Source organism: Numenius arquata, chromosome 10 (assembly GCF_964106895.1).
Source record: "Numenius arquata chromosome 10, bNumArq3.hap1.1, whole genome shotgun sequence".
NCBI classification, from domain to species: domain Eukaryota; kingdom Metazoa; phylum Chordata; class Aves; order Charadriiformes; family Scolopacidae; genus Numenius; species Numenius arquata.
The window spans coordinates 12,674,677-12,700,382 of NC_133585.1; the positions used below are offsets into that span (position 1 = coordinate 12,674,677).

A 25,706-nucleotide genomic window follows, 5' to 3' on the forward strand; every position below is an offset into this window, starting at 1 on the left:
TTAGTTGTTGGATTTCTTGTTACGCTTATGGCTGTTGATCTTAGGGTACAGGAAACCAGAGTTGTATCCAGAAGGCAGCATTACTCCTTGAACATTGCTGTATGTTATTGTAATGCTGGGTATCTGGGCTGCAGAATGTCCGTGGTGAGACTCTTCTTTTCTTTGTCCAATACCTTTCAGGCTTTCATCTCTCTAAAGGATGCAAGGATTTAAAAGAAATGGAAAACACAAACATCTACAAGGAGATCAGGTTGAATCATCTATGAAAAAGTAGTATATATTTAGATAAGCACTTTGCTGATCCCCACAGCTAACTCAAAACCAAACTTAAAGGATGGAGGAAAAAGTAGACCTGAACATTTTTTTAATGTTTCATGGGTAACTTACGAGAAAAAAACGTGTTAAACAAGCTAATGTACTAAAGCACAGACTTTGCATTTGCTACTTAAGAGCTGGTCTACTTTGATGAAAGTCCAGGCTAATGGCAGCACATTTGACTATGAACAAAAGTGCTGTGAATATGCTCAGACAGTCAATGAAGTAAGGAGTCCCCCCATAAAGAGGGACTAATTAGGTTCATTTGGGCTAGAGGTGATGTAAAATGTAGTGATAATAGCATGAATAGTTTGAAGGGGGAAGCAAACTAGAGAATCAAGTGAAGAAGGGAATTGAGGGAAAGCTTAATAAGCATTTTCTATCAATAGCAATGTTAGCTGTCACTTGCACAGGACCAAAATATGAGTGTTAGGATGAGGCTAGCAATAGCTCATAATGAACTACTAACAATAAAGAGATAATTTAAGATGTTTATATTAGATTGAGGTTAATACTGCAAAGATAAAACTGGCTTATTTTCACTTGCCAACTCTTTTCTCTTATTTCCCTGTCTGTCAAGAATTCAGGCAAGTTGACTCACTTGTGGCGGATGTCAAAAATTTTTATCAGTATGTCGTAGCTTTGTTACATGGAAGAAGAAACAGACACTAGCACAACATGTTACTGAATAGGTGATATGACATGTTTCCAAAACTTACCGTGATTTCCTCCAAGTTGCATTTTTTAGATGTTTGGTGCTACCCAAAACAGACAACATTAAATAGTTAACAATGTCACTTCGTACTGCAGTACTTGCCACAAAACTGTGGCTGTCTCAGAGGTACAGCCATCAGAATGGCTATCTCAACTTACTGTGTATGTTATTTGTATAAAGATGGCACAAAATTAATGCTTGCTGCTCCACTAGGAAAATTACAGACCTTATCAGGGGACCTACTGAATTCAAGAAAATATTCAAGTTTCTTGAAGAAGTTGGACTTAAGGAGAACCCTGTAGTACGTGTTCTCCTTCTGCTTAGTTTCAGCAATGATCTACCCTTTGTGGTCATGTTTTCTATATTCTGCTGGGAGTATTGTGTGATTTTTGCATCTCAAAAAATAACTTAATTTGTGCTGAGAGACTGGGATTGTCATTAGTTTTTGTTCCCTTGGTTAGTTAGATCCATACCTAATATTAAAATAATAATTCTTACGGTAGGTGTAGCAGTGTACTCTGTGACATTCAGTTCTACCATGGATATGTCATCAGCATCTACAGGTGTCTGAAAAATGAACACAAATAAGAAAGACATAAATTAGATACAGGTGTGTCACAATATTTTACATACATGAAATGCAAAGTATAGGAAAAAGAAAAAAACGGGGACAGCAGAGGACTGACTGAAAAGTAGTGATATGCTAAAAATAGCTGTGTTTTATACCTCTCACCATATGTGTTCATTTGATACCAAATGGTGAGACAACAGAAAGATTGACCAAGTGATTTGGATAGTGAAATACAAATATTACTGAATACATACTTAAAACCAAACACAAGACAACATACCATTCAGATGCTAAGTTCACTAAAACAGCACCATTGCTTGTCAGAAATGCAACAAAGACAGCTGAATAATGAACCAGGGTGGAAATAAAAAGCTGATGACCTTTTACAGCCCCTTAGTCATTACTCATTGTATTAACTCATAGGTTATCCCCATCATCTTGGCAGGATCCTTCATGATTAGTTATGGTAAAACGTGCATATTTGTTAGTCTACCAGCTGTCAGAGAATTTAGATATTAAGCAGTCTATTACCTTCTCACCAATCCCAGAATCATGGCTCTTCAGTTTAGGTTTGGCTCTTATGTCACTAGTTTGAATTGTGTCTTTACCCGTTTCATAGGACATCTGTCTGCTAGCAAGTCTGGAGAACATACTGGGGGTATCAGTTTCTGTGTCAGTACAGCCCTAAAATGAATAGAGCAAAACCAATCACTTTAGCTTCCTTAGACTTCTGTCCAATTTTCCCCCTGAGAATCAGTTTTAGCTAGACAGAAATCATAAGAGAGACATTGTATAAAAGACATTTTGAAAAAGTTATGCCATGTATGACTTCATAAAATCTTTGCTTATAAGAGGTACACACAAAATTGTCAAGTCTGTTGATTCTAAAATTCGGCTTTTTTTTTTTTCCCCAGAGGATTCACTGCAAAATTTCAAACAAAATAGTGTTTCTTTGTAGTCTATTGTTGACACTTCTCTGATGGACCTCTTAGCTCTGAGGAGATAGTATTTCCATAGCAGCATTTCCCAATAAGGAGGCACAGGTGTTTGTAGGAATTAGGGCCAAAGTTTCCAAAGTGGCTTGCGTGGAAGGAGAAACAAATAGAAGGAAATGCCTGGAGACTGCAGGATCAGTGCTTTAGAAACATTTTTTCTGTGAAGGAGCCCTGATTTTATAAACTTCGTTCCAATTAATGGGAAAACAAACAAACAAAAAAAGACAAAAACCCCTAACCCACCAGGATTCCCTAGAAATCAAAAATTCTGTTCCTTTTCCTCACTGGCAGTATTTCACTGCAATGATAAGGAATCACAGAATTCCATAGATCATAATAAAACAATGAAACAGTTAATGGGGTTGTGATGAGCAGCTCATGGAGCAGACTATTCTCTGTTTGACAGCGTACCTTGCCTTAAAATGGGGGAACACAACAATACGATATACTTTGTTAATTTTTTTTCATACAGGAAGGGTTTTTCATAAGCAATATATGTGCTTTGGATGTTTTGATAAACTTTCCCCAGGGAAGAAAATAAAGAGTATAGAAAAACACAAACTTTGATGGAACTGGAGAAATTGGCCTGGTGAGTCTGTTACTATTAAGAGAGAATCCCAATTGGTGATGCTGTATCGGAATTTTAATACATAACAGATTGATTGTTCTAAGGAGGATCAGGATCGTTTTTTTCTGTGAAACTGTGGGGAAGAATAAAGGGAAAACAGAAAGTGGTTAAGGAAAAATTAATTTAAGTTGGAACAGTGACAATCAAGATCGTATTTTCAGAAGCAGCTTTGTAACTGTTGGGGAAGCAATGATGAAGATGAGTCTACGGAGTGAAGTGTCTCCAGACTGAAATGTCTCCATGGAAGATTTTTTAGAAGAGCTTAACAAAATATCGAGGAGGACAATCTAAACATATGTTTCCCTGCTGAAGCACAAGAGGTTGAGCTAAGCTAGTTTTTGGATCCCAGCATTTTAAAACATGTGTGCTGTGCTTCTCATTCCATGCATAGAATGTATTAGCACTTACAGTCCCATTTGATTGAATTTTAAAATGGAAGTGACTTTATTTTCTGAGCATCTGTTCTGGAGCTTGGCTCCCTTTCATTGCAAAGAACTGTCTGGAAATTGTTTCTTTAGGATTTTCCAAGGTGCAGAATATCTTTATATCCACTGGAGTACAAAAAAATTGCATAAAGATAATTTATCAGCTTCCAGTTTGATGACCAGCCTTGACATAAAATAGATGGCAGCATATGTACTGCTTTTTTGCATTGTGAGTGTGTGTCTAGAAATCTTATAGACTAATTGAGGCACATATGGTGCAAAAGCCTCCAAAATAAACTATCAGTGAGCATTGAAGCAAGTTTGTTTGTTTTAAACTTGAGCCCTTCTTTCTGCTCTGTACTTCAGCTAAACTGATATTACTTACTAATAAATCAGAGTATTCTATGGTCAAATCAAATAGTTAAGGGAAACGTATATTCCTGTCAGAAAATCTTGACTCTGTCATTGTTCTGAACAAGATCTAGACTTACTCAAGGCTTACAGAAAATTCCAGACTGAAGCGTGCCAATTGCTTGGAATTTTTTACTTTGGCTAATTTTCATTCTCCATTCCACTATTTTACCTTGAGTATTAAGATTTGCTTTCCTAAGCAAAAGGCATTGTTGAATTGATTGTATGGTTCCCTTTCCCCAGCACTGATAGTAGTACAAGAACATACAGTGTTACTTAGAGAGTCTGTTGTTTTTTTAAGAATTGAGATTCACAGTCTATGAGATATAATATAAAAGTGTTTCTTTTTTTATTAGCCAATTTTAAAACATTCTGCCTGAATAGTGGCTACTAGCCAGAAGAATTTCCTTTTGATTGGACCAAGAGGTCAAAAGAATATAGAGTGCAAAGAAATTGCAATATCACTGTTAAAAACACCTGTCAGAATTCAGCACTTGACTGGATTAGATACAAAGATTATCTTGACTATGAAAAAGAATCACTGAGAAAATTATGGCTTTTCACGTATTTGGAAATTTCATTTAAAACAATTGCAAAGAACTAATTAATGTGCTTAATTACTTACTTAGTAATGTGGCTTTGGGTTGCAAGAGAGGGCCTGGGATGCCAAATATTTGCCCTGTTTCCAGCTGCTGTGCAAAACATTTGGCTTCACTTAGACTGGCAGCAGCAAGCTGTTGAGGTCTTCTGTGAGAATGATTCTATAATGGATTTACTGATTTGTCTAAATCTGATGATTAATGTTTCCAAATACAGCCCATTTCACTTTCAGAAAGCATTATCTGTTTCATTACAATCTTGCTTTAGCTAGAGAACTATTTAGTGACCAGCAGTTTCTTTTTTGTATGTGTCCAGACTTCAAATCAGTGGTCAGACAAGCATGTCCTTGAAGTATGGTAAGACTTTCAAGGCTGCTCTGACTCTAAGCTTCCCTTACTTTCTAAAATTCCTGTTGTTCCATCTTTCCACTCTTCCTTCAGTGTCACAAACCATCAAGAATACAAAGATCTACATTCTGCTTTTACACTTCAGCCAGACAGAGTGTCTTTTATTTCACTGTGCGTCTCTACTTCCTTTGGAACTCTTGTAATGAGCTCCATAATGCATTTCTTCTAAAGAATCCACCACTTTGAAGGAATCTATGTGAAAATGAATTATTTTGCAATTAAAAATGGATATATGAGAAGTGTCTCCCTTACTGATTCACTGTCAGAGAGAGAAGACAGTCGCCTTTTTCCTTTCTGGAGCCCACTTATCTCAGAAGACTGGCTGGTTACGGTCGCTCGTCTGGAGGAGGGGTAACTGCTGAAAGACCGTGAGCGTTTAGGAGAAACTCTCAGCAGGCATCCAAGGCAAGGAACATATGTTGCAATGGCTGTTCTGATGGATGAGAGGTAGCACCAGTCAGATTTTTTCTGTTAGCACAAAAATTCAGTCATCATAAACAATGCATTTATTCAGAGAGATGAACTAATGCTGCAGGGACTGGAAAATTACTGGGTGCAAAAAGAGTTTTCCAGATATCCAATATCTCATACACAATCACCCTGCAAGATCACTTATTCACAGTGTTCTGCAGAACTCAAATTTATTGCTTGGCAGGGATAAGGGCATTAAAGTATAACTCTTCGAACTGAAGGGAGCTATTAAAGTGATGTTTTATCTGCTTTCAGCTTAATCAGGGTAAAAATAAAATTCTGTCCCTTTAAACTGAACCTTGCAGAAGTACCACATAATGAATTATTTTAATCTTCCCCTAAGCAGCTATTCTAGCTTCCTCTTACACATCTGTCTGCCAGCTATCTCTAGAGTTCTACAAAAAGTGCAGTTATTTTACAGCATTGCTTTCCTCATATGCAGCATAAGGAAACTGTTTTACTCAGCTCTCCTTTTCCTCCCAGCCTTGCACATTTAGATGTTCATGCCAGCCTTTTCTCTGTCCAGTTCCCCAGTAGGTCTTTGTAAAGGGTGAAACAGCAGCATATATATAGCTTTGCTGCCATCCATCAGATCTCACAGCCTGCATCTGAACTTGATATGATAATGACCCTAAGTGTTGCAACTCAGAAGAAATACTACCTGAAATAGGAAAGCTTGAAGAAAGGTGGAGAAGATGCACAAAATAGGGAAGAGGTGGATTACTGAATGGCATCTCTCACTGGCCTGATCAATGTAACAAGTTGCTATTTGCAGCACTGACGAATGTCTGCATCCCTCATGAAGATAGTTAAAAAATTAACGGTGCTTTCCTTTGAGATGGGAAGGTCTCTATCTTTTATCATGTAATCTGTAATTACAGATCAGTATCCAAAACATCTCTAACACCCATCTGCATAGTAATTTGTTCCAAGTACAAATTCCACTGACATTTATGTGCCATTGAGACGTTTTCTGTGGGAGGGCAAGGCTGTCTTGCAGAGGTAAAATGAACAGGGGAAGCAGAGTCCAGGTAATAGTCCTAAAAGTGGTGGTTACTGTCTGATTTTCTTTGCTATGTTAAACATATTTTATAAGAGTGAACTTACCTGTATTTTGGGTGAGTAATAGCATAAATGATGGGGTTATGGATGACAGAAGCTTTGGCAATCACAGCTGGTATGGAGTTCATGAAGGGTGTTAGGACGTGGGAATACCTAGAGTAATGCAAATGCATTCTGTATTTAGTATTGAATTCTTATGTAGTCTATGCAGTTATACACTGACGATACAATGCTTTATTAGTGCTTCAAAGAGAGTAAAAGGGGAAATTCTGTACCCAAATAGTGACAGAACAAATTTTACATTCTTGGACTGTAAAGATCAACATCTGCCTAATTGCATTTCTGAGAAACATGATTTTCTTGGGGCTTCTTTTGCAGCACTTCACTACTGTGACTCAGGATGGTGGTGATTTCCATGTTTACCCTAGGGACAAAGTCAGCCTTCGATAAGTGAATGTGTGTTCATCAGAGTATCTACCTGTTCCAAACTCAGCCGATGTACTTGCTGAGTAATATGTCATGAAATAAGTGTGCAGAATGAGGCATTATAGGGAAAGATAACTAATAAGTCTATTTTCCTGTTCAAACTTTATTTTTTGCCTGATCTGAATTAAGAAGTGAAGGGGCAGTATTTTCAGGTGTCATTTGTTATGCTCATGTGTTACTGTGACCATGCATATGTGCAGGTGATGTGACTCTGAAGGATAAAAGAATTATGATGATGTCTATCTGCCATGCTGCTACCAGCCAGTTAATCTTTGAAGAGAGCTTGAAGTAGCCCATAAGGTCTTGGTCAGAAGAAAGTCAATAGAACAGCTCAGACCAAAATAATAATATTTCACAGGCAGTTTCTACCAGGTAGATTCTCCATAGAGCTGCTGAGAGGCTTCCCGCAGTGGTAGAAAGAGTTGTAAGAGAAATGGCCCAGTAAGTCAGTCTTTCCTCCCTAGGATAACGTCCTATCTTTATCACTGCTCTTCTTCCTGAGAAGCCAGTTTAAGCTGCATCTTTCAATTAGCCTTGCATGCCTGCATTACTATGGGAGAAAACAGATTTTCCTCTCGATTCTCTCTTAGAAGAAGGTCTCTCATATGAGTGCTGCAAACAAACAACAAAGAATTGCATAAATACGTGGCAGCTCATCTTCCCGGTGAAGAATTTTTTCATCATACTATGAGAATATTTATACTCTGTGATGAGGGGTAAATAGTTTCCCAATGGTAATACAGGAATAATTTTGTCAGCCTCCTGAATGTTGAGATGCCATTTCACCTCTAATTTAAAGCTTTTCTCTGATAAGAATTTTCCAAGTAGCATGTTCTCCATATACAATTTTTGACATGGTTCTTCCTAATCATACTTTTGAAGTATTGGTTAGAAGTGCAATTCTTCACAGAGATTGGAGAACACATACCAGTATGACCTTGCTGGAATGGAGTTTTTGACCCTGAGAGGTACTGCTTTGGTAAGACTGGTGGAGAGTTCAGCTAACAGAAACAGTGACAAAGGCTTTTTTTTTAAGCTAACCACTCCCAGAAAATACAACTTGTAGACCAACAATATTAGTGAGCATGACTGTGTGCTAGCTTCCTATTCTCAATCCAAAATATTTTCTAAAGGAATGAAGGTTCTTCCTTCATTTTGTGTATGTTGTTGTTCTGTCAGATGAAGTGTCTTTAGTCCAAGACTACAGCCACAGACTGCCATGCAGTGCTTTTATCTGAGTTCATTGTAATAAAAGTTCACAGAAGGCCAGATTGGTCTATTAATCTCTGAAAAATCCCAGAAGGATTGCATAAAAGGCATAGTTCAGAAATGGAAAAAAAGCTGAATGAAGCTATGTTGTTCACCAAATGTCTTCATGAGAAAAATTTGCAAGTGCTTATTTGTCATATACGGTAGAGTTATAAAACTGTCCGTTTGTTCAGATTTTTTTTTCAGTGTGAGACAAGCTAGAAGCCAAGTTCAGTTTCTAAAGGTGATGGTAAATCGTATGGGACAGCCTGACAGCTCTACATAGCTAAAATGCTTAGCTTAAATCATCTCCTAATATTTTATTTGAGGTATCTTAGAGCAAGTAGTGCTGTGAGGTAGCTGTGCTGTGTTTCTTTGTCTTCTTGCTCTTCTTCAGTCTCTGGCTGGTCACAGATCACCAGTGCTGGGTGCCCAGTACCTAAGCCCCCCTGTGGTAGGAGATGGGATGCTGGGACACATCCTAAGGATTCATGTTTCTGAGTGAGGAACCTGTTTACCTTCATGGAGAAAATGTTTGCTGCTGCTTGGAATTGCCCCTCTGGATACAAGGGGAGAGAATCCTCTTCTCTTAGCATTTTTTCTTCTTAAGCATAAGATCTTAGAAGTGCTATGTTTGGGAAGCTGCCTTCCTAAACTGTTTGAGAAGAGGCCTTGCAGCGGCCTCTTCCTTAGATGTGTAATGAAAATCACCCCTGTCTCCCAAAATGCTCCATTGTGAGTAAATTTATCCCGTGTGTTAATTTTAGGAAGACCTACTTTTTATTTCTGACTTGAAAAATACAACTAGAAGTGTTTTGTACTGTCATAGGAGTCTGCCACCTGAGGATTTGCATCTGGCTTTGTAAAGCAGATAGTCACACCCATTTTACAAAAGCTAAACTGAAGCACAGGAAGATTCTCATGTTAACATGGGAGAAACATCCATATAGAGACAAGGCATCCAGACTCCTGAACTGTGTTAACTATAGTCTGGTGTCAAGCTATGTACAGATAATGTAATAATAGCGTCATGTTTTTGCTGAAATTACTATATAAAATGCTGACACTTAATAGATCAAGAATTTATATTTATGATCGCTGATATCCAGCATCAAAAAGTTCCCCAATGCAATTATGTACTAATTTTGAACTTGCTTATACATGTAAGGAATTTTGGCATTTTGATGTAACAAAAGAAAATGAAGAGACTTTTGTAAATAAAAGAAGTGGAGAAAGAAAGGAGAATCAGCCCCTGGGTGGATCTTTTTGGGTTCCTCATGTAGCATTTTGGTGCTAAATAAAAGTTCAGATAGTTTGAATATCCTACCATAGAGAATCTGCATTCAGAAATCATCACCGCAGTAATGTTATGTTGCCAGTAATAATCTTCCTGGGTTGTTTCTTTTTTTCTAAACTTTTTTTTTTCCCTAAGTCAAACTAAGAAAAAATCACAGTCAGCACATGCCTTATTTGTTAAATGTCACTCCTAAATATGTGAATGTTTTAGATGCACTTCAGGCATTAAACTTGATAGGTAGCTTTGACTTTCATCTGTCTTTTACAATTTCACACCTTTTGCTTTCACTGAATATTCCTTTGCTGATACATTCATAATTACCCAGCAAAAGCTACCAGAGCAACAACAGAGTATGGTGACCAGGAAATGACATAAAGCAAGATGACAATCAGTGCAATTTTGGCCATCTTCCACTCATTTTTCATCCTCTGATACTGTTTCTGGAACTCTTTATTTCCATGTTTGCTTCCAAATGTCTGAATAGACCTACAGGAAATAAGCATACAACAGCAACAAAAGAAGGTAGGGAATTGAGCAAGTAGCTTCATAAAATGGAGCAACAGTTACTCTTATGTTAAGTTTATGCTAAAAGTCATGCACTTTGAATGTGTGTTAATGCACGTATGTGACCAGTCTTTCAGAATTCAATGCATTTTAGTTGCACTAATCAATGGTAGAATTCACATGTGCTTCAGTGAAGAAAATAGTCCTGTACCAGAAGAATTTCCACATAAATCAGGTATTCAAGCCTACTGAACAACACTATATTAAATAGAGAAGTTTTTACTTCCCTAGGTCTGATTTTGCTGCCTTACTCTCATTCTGTACTTCAGAGCTGTGTGACTAGGTATGCTGGTATCTACAGGGCAGATATCTACAGATGAGAAATGTAGTGGCAGACATTGGCCTTTATTTTTACAACAATAGCTTTTGTTTCAGAGACCTGTCATTAAAGGTTTTACCTCTTTTTCACCCTTTGTCAAACATGGAATTTGTGGTTCAATTCTGTTTATTTTTCTGTGGAATAGTTGTTGAAACACTGTTGTAAGGTGTCTCTGATGTGCCTTTACTATTTCTTTTGAATAGTTAATTTCTGTAGTCCTTTCTCATCTTTCAGATTTCTACTGCTGCCACTCATACTCTTTTCCGCAATATTAGACAATTTACTGAACAGTTCTGTCTTAAATTCAGGAATGGCCCTTCTATGGATCATACATACTTCTTACAATGTTGACTATTGAGAGAATTCTTGTTTGCTTTCCTGTCTAAGTCGTGCATACAAATTTAAAGAGAAAAACTTCCCAATTTTCATCTGTTAGTCTTTAAGAAAATAAGCGGTTATTGAAACATAAGGATAAAAAATTAAGACTGTTGGCTACTTACTTGTTGGCCTTCTTGATAGCCTCAAATATAAAGACATAGCTGTATATGATAGCAATCAAAGGAATGAAAAAGACAAAGCAGAACAGCAACATCGTGTAGGCGCGGACTGATGGTGTGAAAGTCATGTAGTCCCAGGAACAGGAAGTCAGCAGACCCTCAGGTACATATGCACCTAGAAAGAAAGTCAGGAGAAGGCATAAGCCATGAAATTATTCTTATTCTAAATGCAGAAGTTAGAAAAAGATACTCAGAATAACATGGGATTTAGGCCTGTTCTATTAGAGGGGAAGAGATTTTAAAAGGGTACACGAATCTTTGTTCAAAGCACCTCTATTTTTTTTTCTTTTAGTGTGTTGCCGTATTGTATTTATGTTTAGCAGTCTAAGGCTTCATTTTGGAAAACTGAATAATTTTGTTTCAGTTCTTGAATATTGTTTAAAGCTCAACATAGTGAAAGGGCATCTCTCCAAATACTTCAGTGGTTCTTGGATCAGACTAGTGTTGTTTTTAAATATCTCCATTTCCTGTCAAATTGCTATCTTCCCAAGGAATGAAATGAAGCTGATTGCCGTAGCTACTGCTTTTTTAAGCTTATGCAAATAAGAGAAATTTACTGTGAAAAGGAGATTTATTGTGCAGATCAAATTAATTTTGTCATGAAGTAAAGTTGAGTACAAGTGAAAAAAAATCATACATTCATAGTATTCTGCCTGACATAAAATATAATCTCCTTAAGGGAATTGTGTCAAACTGTTCAGTAAAGAAGTTGTCAACAGCAGTGTCGTCTTATGTTTGTATTTTAATTTGCACTATTTCCAGTGATATTTTCCGCTGAACTCCTAAAAATATTGCACCAGATGTGCTCATATGCATCTAATTACCACATGAGAGTTAGTACTGTGGATACTATTAGAATCTAATTACAAGATAACAACACCCTTCAAGCAATTATTCCACTTTCTCCAACTAAGAATCTAGAATGTAACACTATAATGTCATTTTGTTGCTCTGACAGCTCCTCATTCAACTAAAGGCTGCTTCTCCCAGCGTTGCAGTTTTCCTGCTTAAACATGCTTCATGCTTGTGGGGGACCAGGATGACAATAACAAGACAGTAACAAAAATCTGCTTAAATTCTACTCAGTAGCTGAGTTGGTTTCAGCATCCTTTGCGAAAACAAAATACTGTGATGTTTGCACCTCAGCTGAGCTGACACATTCTCTTCTGGAATTAGGGAGCACAATAATGGGCTGGGGTTTTGAATGATGAGTTCATTCTAACTAACTGACTGAAACTGGTGACTCATAGGAATTGAATTAATGGTAGTGAGGCACGTTCTGTTATTACAGAAACTCTTTGTTACAAGTTGCAAGGATCAAGATGCTGTATGTGTGTTCCAATTTGCAGGTATAAAATTGACATTTACAAAAGCAAATTACTTAGTTGTTACTAAATGCCATTCTTATTGGAAGCCTTAGTGAAGATACCAGTGGCTGAATGGAGAACGTGACCCACACCCAGTGCCCATCTATAACAGTCAAGACTTATTGAAGATGTACTTGCACAAACTACTCAGACTGTAGTCCTTTTTTATATGAATAAAAAAGTTTAGATTGACACGACAATCTTACACAGCACCTTTGGATTGGAAAAAAGAAAAATACATTTATTTCACTTTTATATTGTTGAATTTGGCTCAACAGAAGTAGGTATGGGATAATAAGCAGGCACATCCTTCATGAATTTTGGCCTTGATTTTATCTACTGTTCTTTATTCAGTCAGTAATAAGCATATGGAAAAAGTGCCATTATCATGTAATATGCTGTAATACAGACTAGATTTTTTTTCTTTTGATTAGAGATCTTCAGTTGCAGCATGTATTTTATCAGTTTTCTTCAAATGGATTTATTAAGCCTAATATGCAAGCCATTACTTCAGCCCTCTTCTATACCTGTAACCGGCCTTTAATCCAATGCTATGAGGGAAAAAAACTTTAATTCCATTTCACTTACTCCATCCAAAGAAGGGCGGGAGGCTCCAAGCCAAAGAGTACAGCCAGACTCCTACTAGGATTATTAGGGCCTTCTTCTTAGACGTCACTCCAACAGAAGCCAGAGGTTTTGTGATGACAAAATATCTGTCCAAGGCAATCACCATCAAAGTGATCATAGATGTAATGCCAAAAAGAGCTCCGCAGAAGGCATACAGCTCACAGCCTTTCAATGAAGATGACAGAAGTAGCAGTGAAATTAATCTACCCATGCTAATTAATTTCTGAGAGAGTTCAAGTCTGTGTTTCTTGTGAATAATGTCTTCTGGAATTCGTAAAGCAACGGAACTTGAGTTTTCCTGCAGTTATAATGCTATTTCAAAGCTGCTGTCTGTCTTGCTAATTATATTATCGATGGAGATAAACTTCAAAGATTTTGTTTGCTTAAATTGCTGGAAACAGTAATACTTAACATAATTTCACTCATTGATTTCTGATGTTTCTAGTGGAATCATTTCAGCAGTCCATTAATATCTTGTTTACTCCAGTTTTAGTGCAGCTCACGTAGAAACAGCTGTTTTGCTTAACAATGGGTTATAGCTACTTTGATATCACGGAACCATTTATATCTCAAGGTCAGCATAACTGAAGTAAATATGCAGACTATGCATATATTAATGAGTGATTTTAAATATTCAAACAACCTAATGATTAAAAGCAGGGGTTTGGGTTGTGGTTGTTTGTTTGTTTTGTTTTTGTTTTATTTTAACCTGTATGCAATTGAACACTCAAAAAACCCCATGCTTTTGGTCATCAAAATAGCAACATTACTTCCCTGACCTTCCGCTCTGTCGTACCTGCTCAAGAGGCAAAGACTAGTCTTCCTTTTGCTGCACTTATATAGCTGGAATGAAAGCACCTTAATTCCACATTTTCTTACTGCACAGGAAATGTTCAGTTCATGTTTCTGTTGTGAAAATTGAATTTTGCCAGGCTTTCTTGCCTCCCTTTGCCAAGTTCAAGTACCAGAGCAGGTTATTTAGAAGAGCTTTTAAGCCAGTGTGTTGAGGGGTAGTGCTTCTTTGTCACAGGACTCTGCCAGTAACTAAGTTAAGATGACTAGGGAAGAATGCTGGCAAGGAGAATAGTCCTGTGCCAATGTCACCTTTATCTGTCTCATATATGTAATTTTCCTCTCCATGGTGGGAATGTTTTTATTGCACACAAACAAAAGTGTTCAAAGAAACATTTGTGTCAACATTGAAACAATGTTGAGAAACGTGGTCAACATCGCAAGTGTACCTGAGGATATGGAAATAGTAGATTAACTGCCACTATGGTAGGAACGTACTTAGTGATATCTTAGAAAGAATATATACAAACCTTTCTCACCAAAAATCCAACGTTTGTGGAGGCTGTTGGTGAAAAAAACTGGAGACTGCGTAATGGACATCAGGAAGTCACTAATAGCTAGATTGATGATGAATACGTTGGCTGGAGTCTGAAGGCTCCTACTCCTACAAAGATCAGAAGGAATGTTGCTGAACACTGCTGCGCTGTTAATTATGTTGTTAGTCTTTCCTGTGAGCCTTGGCAGCTTCACAGATACCAAGGCACACTACACAGCAAGCTAGAGCAGAGTGCTACTCATTTCCCTCATGAGAGAACATTAAGCAAGGCTCAGCTTTACGCCCTTATACTCCTGTGCACTTTAGAGGATTGTTTTGAAAACTATCTCAGTGATGGGGATAAATCATGTTGTTCTTTAGGTATTCTGACCCAGTGCACTGCATGTCCATGATTAACAGGAAATTAAAGTTGATGTACTCTGTGGATTTGCTGGATCTGGGTCGTGTTAAGCAGGGAGAGGGCAGTGCATTTTCCAGGGCTGATAAGATCAACAGTGATTCCAAATACAGGGATTAAGCAAACCCACTATGTACCACATCAAGCATTTTGTTTTACATCAGTTCTTCTCTATGACACTCATTTCACTGGCCCAGACACTGACTTTAAAGAGGGTGATAGCCAGCCTTCAGTGTATCCTGCCTGTATATGTTATTCATAGTATTACAGTACACTGTTTTAAAGGGTGAACATAAAAGCTCAAGAGAGAGCTCCTCAGTTTGGGGCTCGGTGTAACTTTTTAGCTCCTTTCTCAAATTTTCAGTCTTAGAGACAATTGAAAAAAAACAGAATAAATGATGGTTTCTTTGCACTGATCCAGAATCAATCACTAGGACTACTGTGCCCTACCTGTCAATTTAGGAGCAAGGAGATATTATTAATAGATGCTTATGGGTTGCATGTATTTGGTAGTCTGCAAAGTTACTGAGCGTATTTCTGTTTCAGGGAACTGGCTGCCTTACAGTTTGCCATTACTTGAGACTACTTTTCAGGCATCTGGTGTGTTCTCTGAACTTCTGATGTATTTGTTACTTTGCTATCAGTATCCCTTTCTGTCTTCATGTCTCCAGTGGAACTGCAACTGGCATGACTGGATTTCTTGTGTTGGACCAGGCAAAGAGCTAAACTAGCTCATGTACTTTGTCCTCACCTATCTGGTCTGCATGCCAACACCTTTTGTGTTCTTAAGGCCATGTCATTCACACTTAAGTATTGGTATATACTCTGAATACACATACCAAACCTACCATTTAATGCACCACATAAATATAGGTGCGAGATCCAGACTACGTCCATCCTCCAGTGATTTAAGTTAGCACAGCCAAATTATCATATCATTGCTATTATTTTGGTTATTACATTAGTGCCTAAAGACCAATTACAAAGTAGAAGCTCACTGGCCTGGACATCATACCAATGCTCTGTCCCAGTGTGACAAAACAGAAAGAGGATGAGTGAACAAGAATGGTGAAAATACTGCATTGTTGTCAGAGATCCAATTTCCTTCAGATATAAAAGTTGGAATGTGGCTTTAGTTAAAAGGAAATAAGCCAAGTGTTAGAAAATGCGAAAACAAGAGACGTGGCCAGTAAGGAACAGAGGGGGAAGAGAACTAAGTAGTAAGCAGCAGGAGGAAGGAAACATCTAAAATAGAGAAAATATGTGGGAGACACGGGTGCAAAACATCCCATCAGTCCAGTGCAGACACAGTTCAGCGTAGAAAAAAAAGTCACTGGGAGGTTTCTCCTTTGGTGCTTCTATATTGCTTGGTGCATCTGGGTGATTCTTTGCTAACAATTTTGCTATGGCTATGGTTAATGGGATGAAGTCAGAGGGAAATGGCAGGTTGCCACATTTTTTCCTACAGCAAGGTCTCTCAGTGCATTTTACTATGTCTGCATAGTAGTCTGATAGCATGCCTGTGCTGCATTTGCAGAGCACAGTCAAGGTACTGTTAAAGTTCCTAAATTTGAGTATTTAAAAAAACATCCAAAAGAAAGATACCTGCAGAAAGCATAGATGACCAGGAAATTACCCAGAGTTCCTGTGATTCCCACTATAAGAATGACTACTCCAATTGTATAATGGGCATGGTCTGGGACATCCACTGTAGGAAAGGCACCAGGAACATCTTGCAGTGTCATTTTCTGTGGAGTAAACAAGAGGTCATAGGTATATTGCCAGACTTTACTGAATAAGCTGGCATGTGCTTCTCTAGAAGAGAAATGCAAGAATGCAGAAAGACAGCAAGCAAAAGAAGTCAGAATAAGCTAATTGCTTTCATATTACACTTAGTGTTGATCATCTTCAGGGAATAAATATGCCATTAGCAGCGCGAAGGTCAAAGGGTGGTTTATATGTTTACTGTTGATTGAGAATTTTGGTCAAGAAAAGCAACCTATTCTCTTCCGAAAAAAAGATAAGGATATATAGGAGAAAAAGCGAGACAGGAAGGGACCCTTTTCATTGCATCTGACATCAAGTAATGCAGTATTTAACCAGTAATTTTTCTGTAGTTTTTGTTTCAGGAAAGTTTCTGTACCTGTGAAGTATGATTTCTGTTGTTGTCTGACATCAGTAGCTAGGCTTCTCTAAGTAGAAATTATCTTCTGTGGGTAAACATGTATTTATTCCTTTAGTAGTATGGCTATTTCATTTCTCCCACTAAATAACAGTGAATTGCAAGCTGCCCTCAAGACTTGGTTACCAAAAGCCTAGCAACATTGACAGGAGTCTTTTGGAAACTAAATTAAGGATCAGAAAAACTGGAACACAAATCCCTTCTACCTTATGCCTGGTTTCCATACCAGTTCTGTTTTCACTCTGCACTGAATGAAGGTCTTTTGCTCTCTGTGAAGTATGTGATAAAGCACTTGATGAAAGCAACTAATAACTCACAGCAAAATTCAGTAGCCAAGTCTGAAGACTATAGCATTTTAAATAATAACTTAAAAAGATTTTTTAGTTCAGTATCAGGAGCCATGAATGTATTTTAGGCCAACTGACCCCAGATTAGTAATGAAGCAAACAATTAGGCTGCACCCAGCAAGCAGGATGACCTGATAGAAATTGAAGAGGAGAGAACAGCTGTCCAAACTATCACTGTTCTGCTGCCTTTTGATATAAGGTCAGGCAAGGAGACTTAAACACTCACCTCTGTGCAACTGCCACTGTCCTAAACGTGTCTTGGCATCAGCTCCAACCAGCTAATGGAGTCATGAAAAATACCAAGCCTTGTCCTTGTTCATCTGCATGGACAGATGCTGTCTCTTTTTCATAGCCAGGCTTTTCTCATCAAGGGTAGCATTCATTCTGGAATGGCATGCCATGACCACTGCCATAGCTCAAGCCTGCATGCTGCAGCCATGGCATTCCTCAGCTACTGAGTGAGCTACAAGAATCATACCAGGGTTGAGAAAAACCCAGGAAATACTTTGAATCGTTTGTAGCCTGCCTACTGGAAATACTGTCAACTTGGCTGTGGCCTAAGATCCAGCACAAGGGAATTGCTTGTACCAATGTCTGTGCCTGTACCAAGCTTAAATAGTGCTGTGAGGTTGGATATGTTCTTTCCAATCACAAGTATTGGCAGGTGGTGGTACCGCTGTCATATGCAGTCATTCCTTCCTAGGAAAAGGAATGTTGCCGGTAGGAAAGGAGGAAACTGTGCAGAGGTAGATATGAAGTTCTCCCTTTTATGCTAGGTGTTGTGTTAGTAGTTGGTATTCACCGTGAGATTGAAACTCAGAAATGCCTTTGACAACACCCCAGTTATCAAAGGAAATGGATATCTTCAGACAGTAGAGGCAGATGTTACTTCTGAATACATCTGTGAGATTGAGCTGAAGTTATTAGAGACAGTGTGTATTTAAAACCAATGTGCCAGTAGCAAGAGGTGAACCTCAGGAGTGTCTGGAATTCTGGAAGAGATTGTCCTTGCTTGTGTGCTGAAGATCTGCCTTCAGCAATCTTCAACAACTAGAGTGCACTCCCTGGGTTTCTACATTAGCAGCAACGAAGTGCTGGACAAATAATCTGATTTTTGAGAGAGAAAATGTAGCTCTGGCTGTTCCTTTAATTGGAGCAAAATGTTAAGGTTGATACACTAACTGAATGACAGTATCATGGCATTTATTGTTCAGATTCCTGCACCAAAGTGTAAGTTGACATCGCACCATCATATCAATGGGCACCTTGCCAGGTAGAAATTGCTGTGCTTAACACACTGCCAGTAAAATAACAAAAAAAAAAACCAACCCTGATACTAATAGCAAATGGCAAGGGAGTGTCTAAGATAAAACTGTTTTAAATAAATGAGATCGGGTGGTCTTTGGTTTGGGTTTTTTTCTCCTTAGCCTTGTGGCTAGAACATTTTTTAGCTGCTGTTCTACAGACAGTTAACGACTATTGTTTATGGAATAGAGATTTCTGATGTTTTTCTCTGTAGCTATCCACTTAACCAGAGCTAGATCAAGGTAACAGAAATGAAGCAACTGAAGGAGCTTGTTTTGGCTACAAAGAACAGATGAGAAAGGCTTTAATTGGAAGTAAATTTGTGGGGGACTGAGGACAAGGAAAAATTTAAAAAATAAATATAAATACACAGAGAAACCACAAGAGAGGAAACATTATTTAAGGCACAGTAGGAACTTTTAAATTACTTATTCAGAAATGAAGCAAGTTCAGAGTCAATAACAATGTCAAATGTGAAAAAAATAAAGGAGCAGCAATAGGACATAAATAATACTAAGTATAGGGGCAAAAAAAAAGGTCTGTGGCAAAGATGAATAAATTCACATTTTAGTGTGGACTTCCTGTAACCCTGAGATTTTTACTACAGGGTCCAACTCTGGCTGTTCTCTAAGAGGAAAAAATAAACTATCAAAAGAAGTAATTTCATTGTTTTTATTGGAAATACAGATCTGCTTCAAAGCTTCTTTAAATCAAAGAAAGGTACTAGTTGACCAATCAGGCCTAAGCACTTCAAATTCATCACTGAGTTGCATACGTTCAGCTTCCTTACTAGAAGATGAAAACATGTGCCTATATAAAGTTCAGCTCTAGATCTTCTACAGGAATTGTACGTCAAAAGAAAGGTCAGAGAGAAAAAGTGTTGAAGAAATCAGGTCAGCAGGATAATCAAGAAATCAGACAATTCCCAAAGCTGTTCTCTATTCAGTTTCTCCAGCCTTGTTTACTATCTGTCTTCTGTTGTCACCCCACGGTATGAGTCCTTGGATGGCAAGGGAGAATAAAAATCCCGCTGTTGCAATCCCCACTGTAGCAACTGTCCTTTGAGATTTCTCTGAACAACTATTTCAGCTGCATTGGTAATACATAGCATTGTTGCCTTGCATGTTTTTCTGTTTAGCCTTCTTTCTATAAACACCTTGTAAGGAAGATAAGAAAAATGAACAGGCTAAACCAGCACTTCATTATTTCTCTTCCAAGTGATACAACAACACATCTTATTTAATGTAACATGGTTCAAAACATCACCAAATGGACAAAGAATCTGAACTGGAAGGTAAAAGGTTGGACATTTTCCAACGGATGGACAATAGACTACAGCTTTCTTGAGTCAACATGTAAACGATGCTTGCACCTGAGGTTCTGGACCACTGGGTGCCAGCGTACCCAGAGACCAACCATGCTGTGGGTGGCTTAGATCGGTGTTAATTCTGTAGGAAACAATTCATTGCAAAGCACCAACTTCCTGACAGTCAATATAAATATTGCACATTGCTCAAGCAAGCAAACAAAATGGTCTCAGAAGCTGTGGAGGACATCAAGGCAGTAACTGTAATGTAACAGAATAGAGAATTTCTTCACAGTAAGTACTGAGAGTCAGTTGGAGAACATATCACTGGCCAAGGATGGCATTTCGGTCAACCTTAAAAGCAGGTTTTACAATATTGCCTTTTGCTAGAACTGTAAAAGAATTCGTGTTTTTGATCTCTGGTAGGCATGTCATTATTTATTATTTATTTACACTATAGTTTTGCAGAATCAGATGGATAATTTTCATGTGGTAAGGAATGCGGGAAGTGCTATACTGATTCAGACCAGCATTCCTGACAAAGCACTAGCCAAGCTTTAGCCATGACTGGGTATTTCACAAAGCTGTGAAACGTGCATAATGAACAGTGATGTGAGAATTTCATTTTCAGTATAGAGTCTTAGCAGTTGGTTTGTACCCTAAAATAGTGTTATTATCCCTTTGAAAGGATAATCTCAGTGGAAGATATTTTTATTCTCCATATATAGGTGTAATCCTTTTCTAAATCCTACTCTGTCATTTGCCTCAATAGAGTCAGTGTCAAGAAGTTATGTAGTTGCTTTCCATTAGTGTATTTCCTTCCAGCAGGTTTAAGTGTGTCCTTGTGGAAACACCAGAAGAGAGGGAAGCAGCTAGTTTTAATGCAGTCTGCCTTCTTAAAATGCTCATTGTTCTCCCTAAAGAAATGCTTGTCTACTGCTACAACAAAACAGCTAAACCAGAACTGACCGTGTTTTCAGTTATCATTCAGTAAACTTAACTGAGACTCATGAACTTATGATGCTTTTTGGGAGTTTGGAGGAAAGGAAATATTTGATAGATAAATAAGTCGACATCTTTGCTGTTCTGGCCTTGTCCGTGGAGGCTGTAGCATAACATGGAGCCTTGTTATTTCACCATGTAGTTTGTCAAGACACTGGTCTGAAGAGAGTTGAAGGGATAAAGGAATTCCTCTGCAGTCCAGGACAAAACCACAATTCCTAAGTGATTTGCCCAGGTTAGAAGGAAGTCTAGATCAGATATAAAACCCAGAAATATTTGATGCCTGCACCTATTCTGTCTTGGGAATCTATTTACTATACACATTTTCCTAAAGAGAAGATTTTCTAAATAGTTATTTCATAATTGATTTAAAAAAAAAAACACAACCACCAAACCAGCTCACCTCTGAATAACTTTTAGTAGAAGACATACCCATTTTGAAAGCCCAACCCTCTTCCCCCTCCTCCCCCCTGCCCATAGCATGAGAAAAATATTTGTGTATGAGTGAAAAAAGGGCAACATGCAAAGAATAGTTTAACTATTATTGGGGGGAAAAAAAATCTGTTCTTTTTTGGAGTAAGAAAAAAATCATATCACCTAATTACTGTTCACTTGGAGACGTTGATTACTGAAGTCCTACTAAAGCTAACAGTGACTATGGTAGGAGCAAGGCCATGAATGTACTTGTACTGAATATAAATCATACTTGATATAGGCCACCCCTCACATTCTCATAATGGCAAAAGCATAAAGCAAGTTCTAGTTTATACTTACAGGGAAAGAAGAAATCCTCATAAGGCATTTGGGGATTTGAACATATTTTAATGCTGGTCCTGATTGATTAATTTATTTATTTGTGTGACACTGTTTCAAAAGCCAGAAACAGAAAAGACTAGGAGAAGGACATTTTTCAGCTGCTTCTGCCTGGACATCAGATGGATTGTATCTAATTTGGTGTAAAGCAAAACAAAACAAGAAAGGGAAATAGGGATTGCTATGTCATTGCTTTTATGAATTGATCTGTCTTCAAACTGTAGGCAGTGGTTTTGCAGCATGAATGTTTTAATAGAATAGAGCCCAGTTCCAAAACATCGCCAGTTTTGGCAGTCCCACATTGACTTTGGCAATGTATCAGGTTTCTTTGTTCTTAATTTTCTTATAAATAGGGGCAATGAAGCCACTTATTTACACAGTGGGACTTACACAACAATGGTAGTGTTAGGCCTTTTACATTACAACAAATCATATAGTTTAGAAAAATTATCAGAACAGAAACACTGTAATTCCGTAGGGTTTCTAGGTGCAGTGTTTGTACTGCCTACCTACAAGAGGCCTCAAATAACTGATAGCACTTACTTTTCTTCATGGTTCCTTGCTCTGATTTCTGAGCTTGCCTCTGTAGGCACTTGCTCTGTGATGACAGACAGCACAAAGAGGAGTGTAATCCCACCTCAATTATGGTTTCAGCAGGGTGACGCCTACTGCTAAGCCCTCTTTCCAGTAGACAGCAGGGCTGGCTTTCCATAGATGATGTTTGTCCTGATGCGCAATTTGGATAGCAGATTTTGTATCCTATCTTCCAGATTTAATCTCAAACACAAGCAGCACATATTGCTTTCAGTCCTGAAACTCTCTTAAACCAATCTTAGTGTCAAATTAAAATGCAAAAGTTTGAAAGTACAGTCACTTGACCTAGGGAGAGGAAACGAACAGCTAATGACATCTTTCAGCAGAATAAGGAAAAAATCCATTCTTAATTTTCTGATGTAAATTACTCTGTCCCCAAATTCCTTTTCCATTTTGCCATGCGCTCTCCAGTCCTTCTTCTCCCTCCCTGCTATGTTCTGCTATCCTCTTTCATATGTTATCCAGCTAATTTAGTTTTTAAGCGCCTTGGCTCAGGACACTTCCTGTTTATTTTTCTGTAACACACTGCACATATCCAGCTTTTACTAAAAAAATAAATAAACAGATTGCATTATTACTATACACGCAATAAAATATTTACTGGTCCTTCATTATAAATTAGGATCAAACTGAAACACCCAATCCAACATCCTATATGCATAAAAACTTTTGGGGTGTTTGAAACTTGCACACAAATTTTAAGTGTCCACTGTGTTATGTGGGGCATGCGAAAATACCTGGTATGACCACATCAAGATTTTAAGTTGAATTTCAAATTTTAAAAACTTTAAAAATTAGTTTGGGTCACTTTTTATTCTTTACTTTTAAGCAAACTTTTATATAAACAGCAGGCAAACAAAACTTTCTAATCCTAATAGTATGCTGAGATGCACAACCAGGAAGAGGATTTCTGAGCTCCTTTGGTTCGGGCTTGTGGGGTGGGATAGAGAATAGTTTTAGTGAGCCCAAGGAAATTCCATCCTGAAGTGTCATCACAACAGATTTTTCACCTTCACACTTTTAAGGAAATTTTCTGTCTGTTTAGTATTTAACAACTGAGAAAGACCTTTGATAGAACTCACCTGGGAAAACCATCTGAACAGCTGTCTTGAGTAACTGCAAGTAACAACTCTTCAACATTTACGTAAGCACTCCTCGGCACTTACAGACTGTTACAGAAACGATGGGCATTTCCATCTTGAATAATAACACAACAGAGCATTGTGTTTGAACTGCTAAACAGCTGTTTGATGCACAAGAACATGTTGCTTTGGTAGTTTGCAACATATTTGTTGTACTTTGCCATTAGACATTCCTCCCTGTCTTCTGCCCATGTAACTGCTGAAAAACACTGCTTCTACAGTCTTTGCTGCCCTAAATAAATAAGGGAATAAAAAGATTTTAAAGTTTTCTCTATGTTGTTCATTCTTGCATTACAGCATTAAATGTGTACATGCATCTTAAATGTCCATTTACAGTTCTATAAATGCCAGCAGAACTACTTGCTACAGCTTTTAGTGACAGAAAACACTTACTGTTGGGGCTCTAAGAGACAGGTCCATCAATGTGTAGGCATTGGCTCCTGAGTCATTCCATGCATTGAAGGACTCCACAGTTTTGGTGCCGTTGGGGTCTTCAGAGGGACAAGAGATCCCCCTTTGAATGGGCTGATTATTCAGGTGAACAAAATCTAAACAAAAAAAAAAAAAAAAGAAAAGCTCTCCTCTGAATTTAAGTCAGCCAATTTACCTTTTTGTGTGTGTGTAAAGAAGTTTGTTAGATTCCCTGGAATATTGTGGGATCCAGTGCAGAGTTTCTCACTTGAGCTTCCGATTGCTTCATTCCATCTTCAGTTTAGCAAAGGGCAGCAGCAGTGGCTTCCATTTAAATACGGGAGATGGCAGGGTCCGCACATGCCCAGTTTGAAGCTTGTTCCATCCAGATTCCAGCTTCACTTTAAAGACAGTATAAAAACTAACGCTCACTTAAAAGTGCTGTTATCTTTTTTTGCCTTTGACAGATTTATGTCTGAATTTTAATGCTATATCCACATTATCCCTGTATAAAGATAAGTTAAAAGGCTGACTTCACTATCTGTCTTTAATATTAGATGTTACTGTTCATTTTCACTGTGCTGGTGAATTAGTTTTTTGTAGTCTGCTTTTAAAGAAGATGTATGTGTACAGTTCTGCTGAAATTGTCTGAACTCAAATAGATTCTGATATTTAACAATGTGCTTGCGTGCGCTTCTGTCTTGTAGAATTTAGGTCATGGTTATTTGTTGGTCCACTTCTAAAAATAAACAAAAAATAGGGATAAAGCCCACTGACATCATCCTCTTCTGCTCTTCAGTTAAAAAAAAAAAAAGGCACACAAGTACCTTAGGCAGAGAACAGCAAATAACCACTCATTGCAAGAGTTGTCTGCTTCCTTTTTCAGTTGTATTTAGTTAGGGTGTACATTGCATGTTTACATTCACACAAATCTTTCCTTTACATTGCACTATGCAAAGAGATATGAATTACAGTATTCCCAGTTGAAGGCTGGTTTTCGCTATGGTAAAGTGAAGTTTAATTGCAATAATTAGGCACAGAGTGTGAAAAGCTGTTCTAGCAGATACCGCAGCCTGAATATCACAGAATTTAGGCCTTCCATCCACCACCAAAATTACCCTAATGCAAGCTATTAGCTTCATTGCAGTTCGTAATAAAAATAGATGGTGTGAACTGTTTGTGGAAAGCCTTTGTGAGAAGGCTGTGATAGTAATGGTGGGAACTGTATTCCCTCAGCTCAGTGCAGATTCCCCTCCTCATGTACATTTCCTTAAATTACTTCTCACAGTACCTATCCTTAAATTGAGGGAAAAGGGATCACATTTCTTTGCATGAACTGAAGCTGCGCTTCTATATCAAAAGCACTCACCTATAGTGCTGCAGATTCCCTTTCCTTGATGGTCATTTAAGGAAGGTAGCTTTTACCTTGTGTCACCAGGCCACTGAACGGTAACCAGTGTAGACACTTCTTAGACTCTACAGGCTCTCAAACTCTGAGACCTTAAAAATAATTATTAGCAGACCTGTTGTGAAAGGCAAGGAGATTTCATTGTGTGTCCCTGCCCTGCAGTGTTAGGTAGACACAACCAAGCCAGATTTAAACTAGCTGTGGCAGAACTGAGCTCAGAGGTGGCTAATCACCTGACAATTTTCAACTTTGTCAATGTCTTAGATTCTATGGTCATTTTCTAGGGTGTGCTCTTCCCTTCTTCTCTATGTGTGACATCAGACATATAAATATCGGGACAATGGTGGATGTGGCATTAATGGTATGAACTTCAAAAGACATTGATG

The 25,706-nt window shown here is 38.0% G+C and overlaps 1 protein-coding gene across 1 annotated transcript; it reads right to left on the reverse strand.

The window, feature by feature from the left end:
* Positions 1-23,921, reverse strand: OPN4 (opsin 4). Its single transcript, XM_074154839.1, has 12 exons — positions 23,895-23,921; positions 16,416-16,558; positions 14,388-14,521; positions 13,027-13,230; positions 11,015-11,186; positions 9,953-10,117; positions 6,646-6,753; positions 5,320-5,500; positions 2,133-2,285; positions 1,529-1,597; positions 1,035-1,073; positions 1-192 (listed from the first exon to the last, which is right to left on the reverse strand). Exons 1-12 carry the CDS (start codon positions 23,919-23,921, stop codon positions 1-3), a joined length of 1,587 nt encoding a protein of 528 aa, XP_074010940.1.
* Between the last annotated feature and the right edge of the window lie 1,785 nt (positions 23,922-25,706).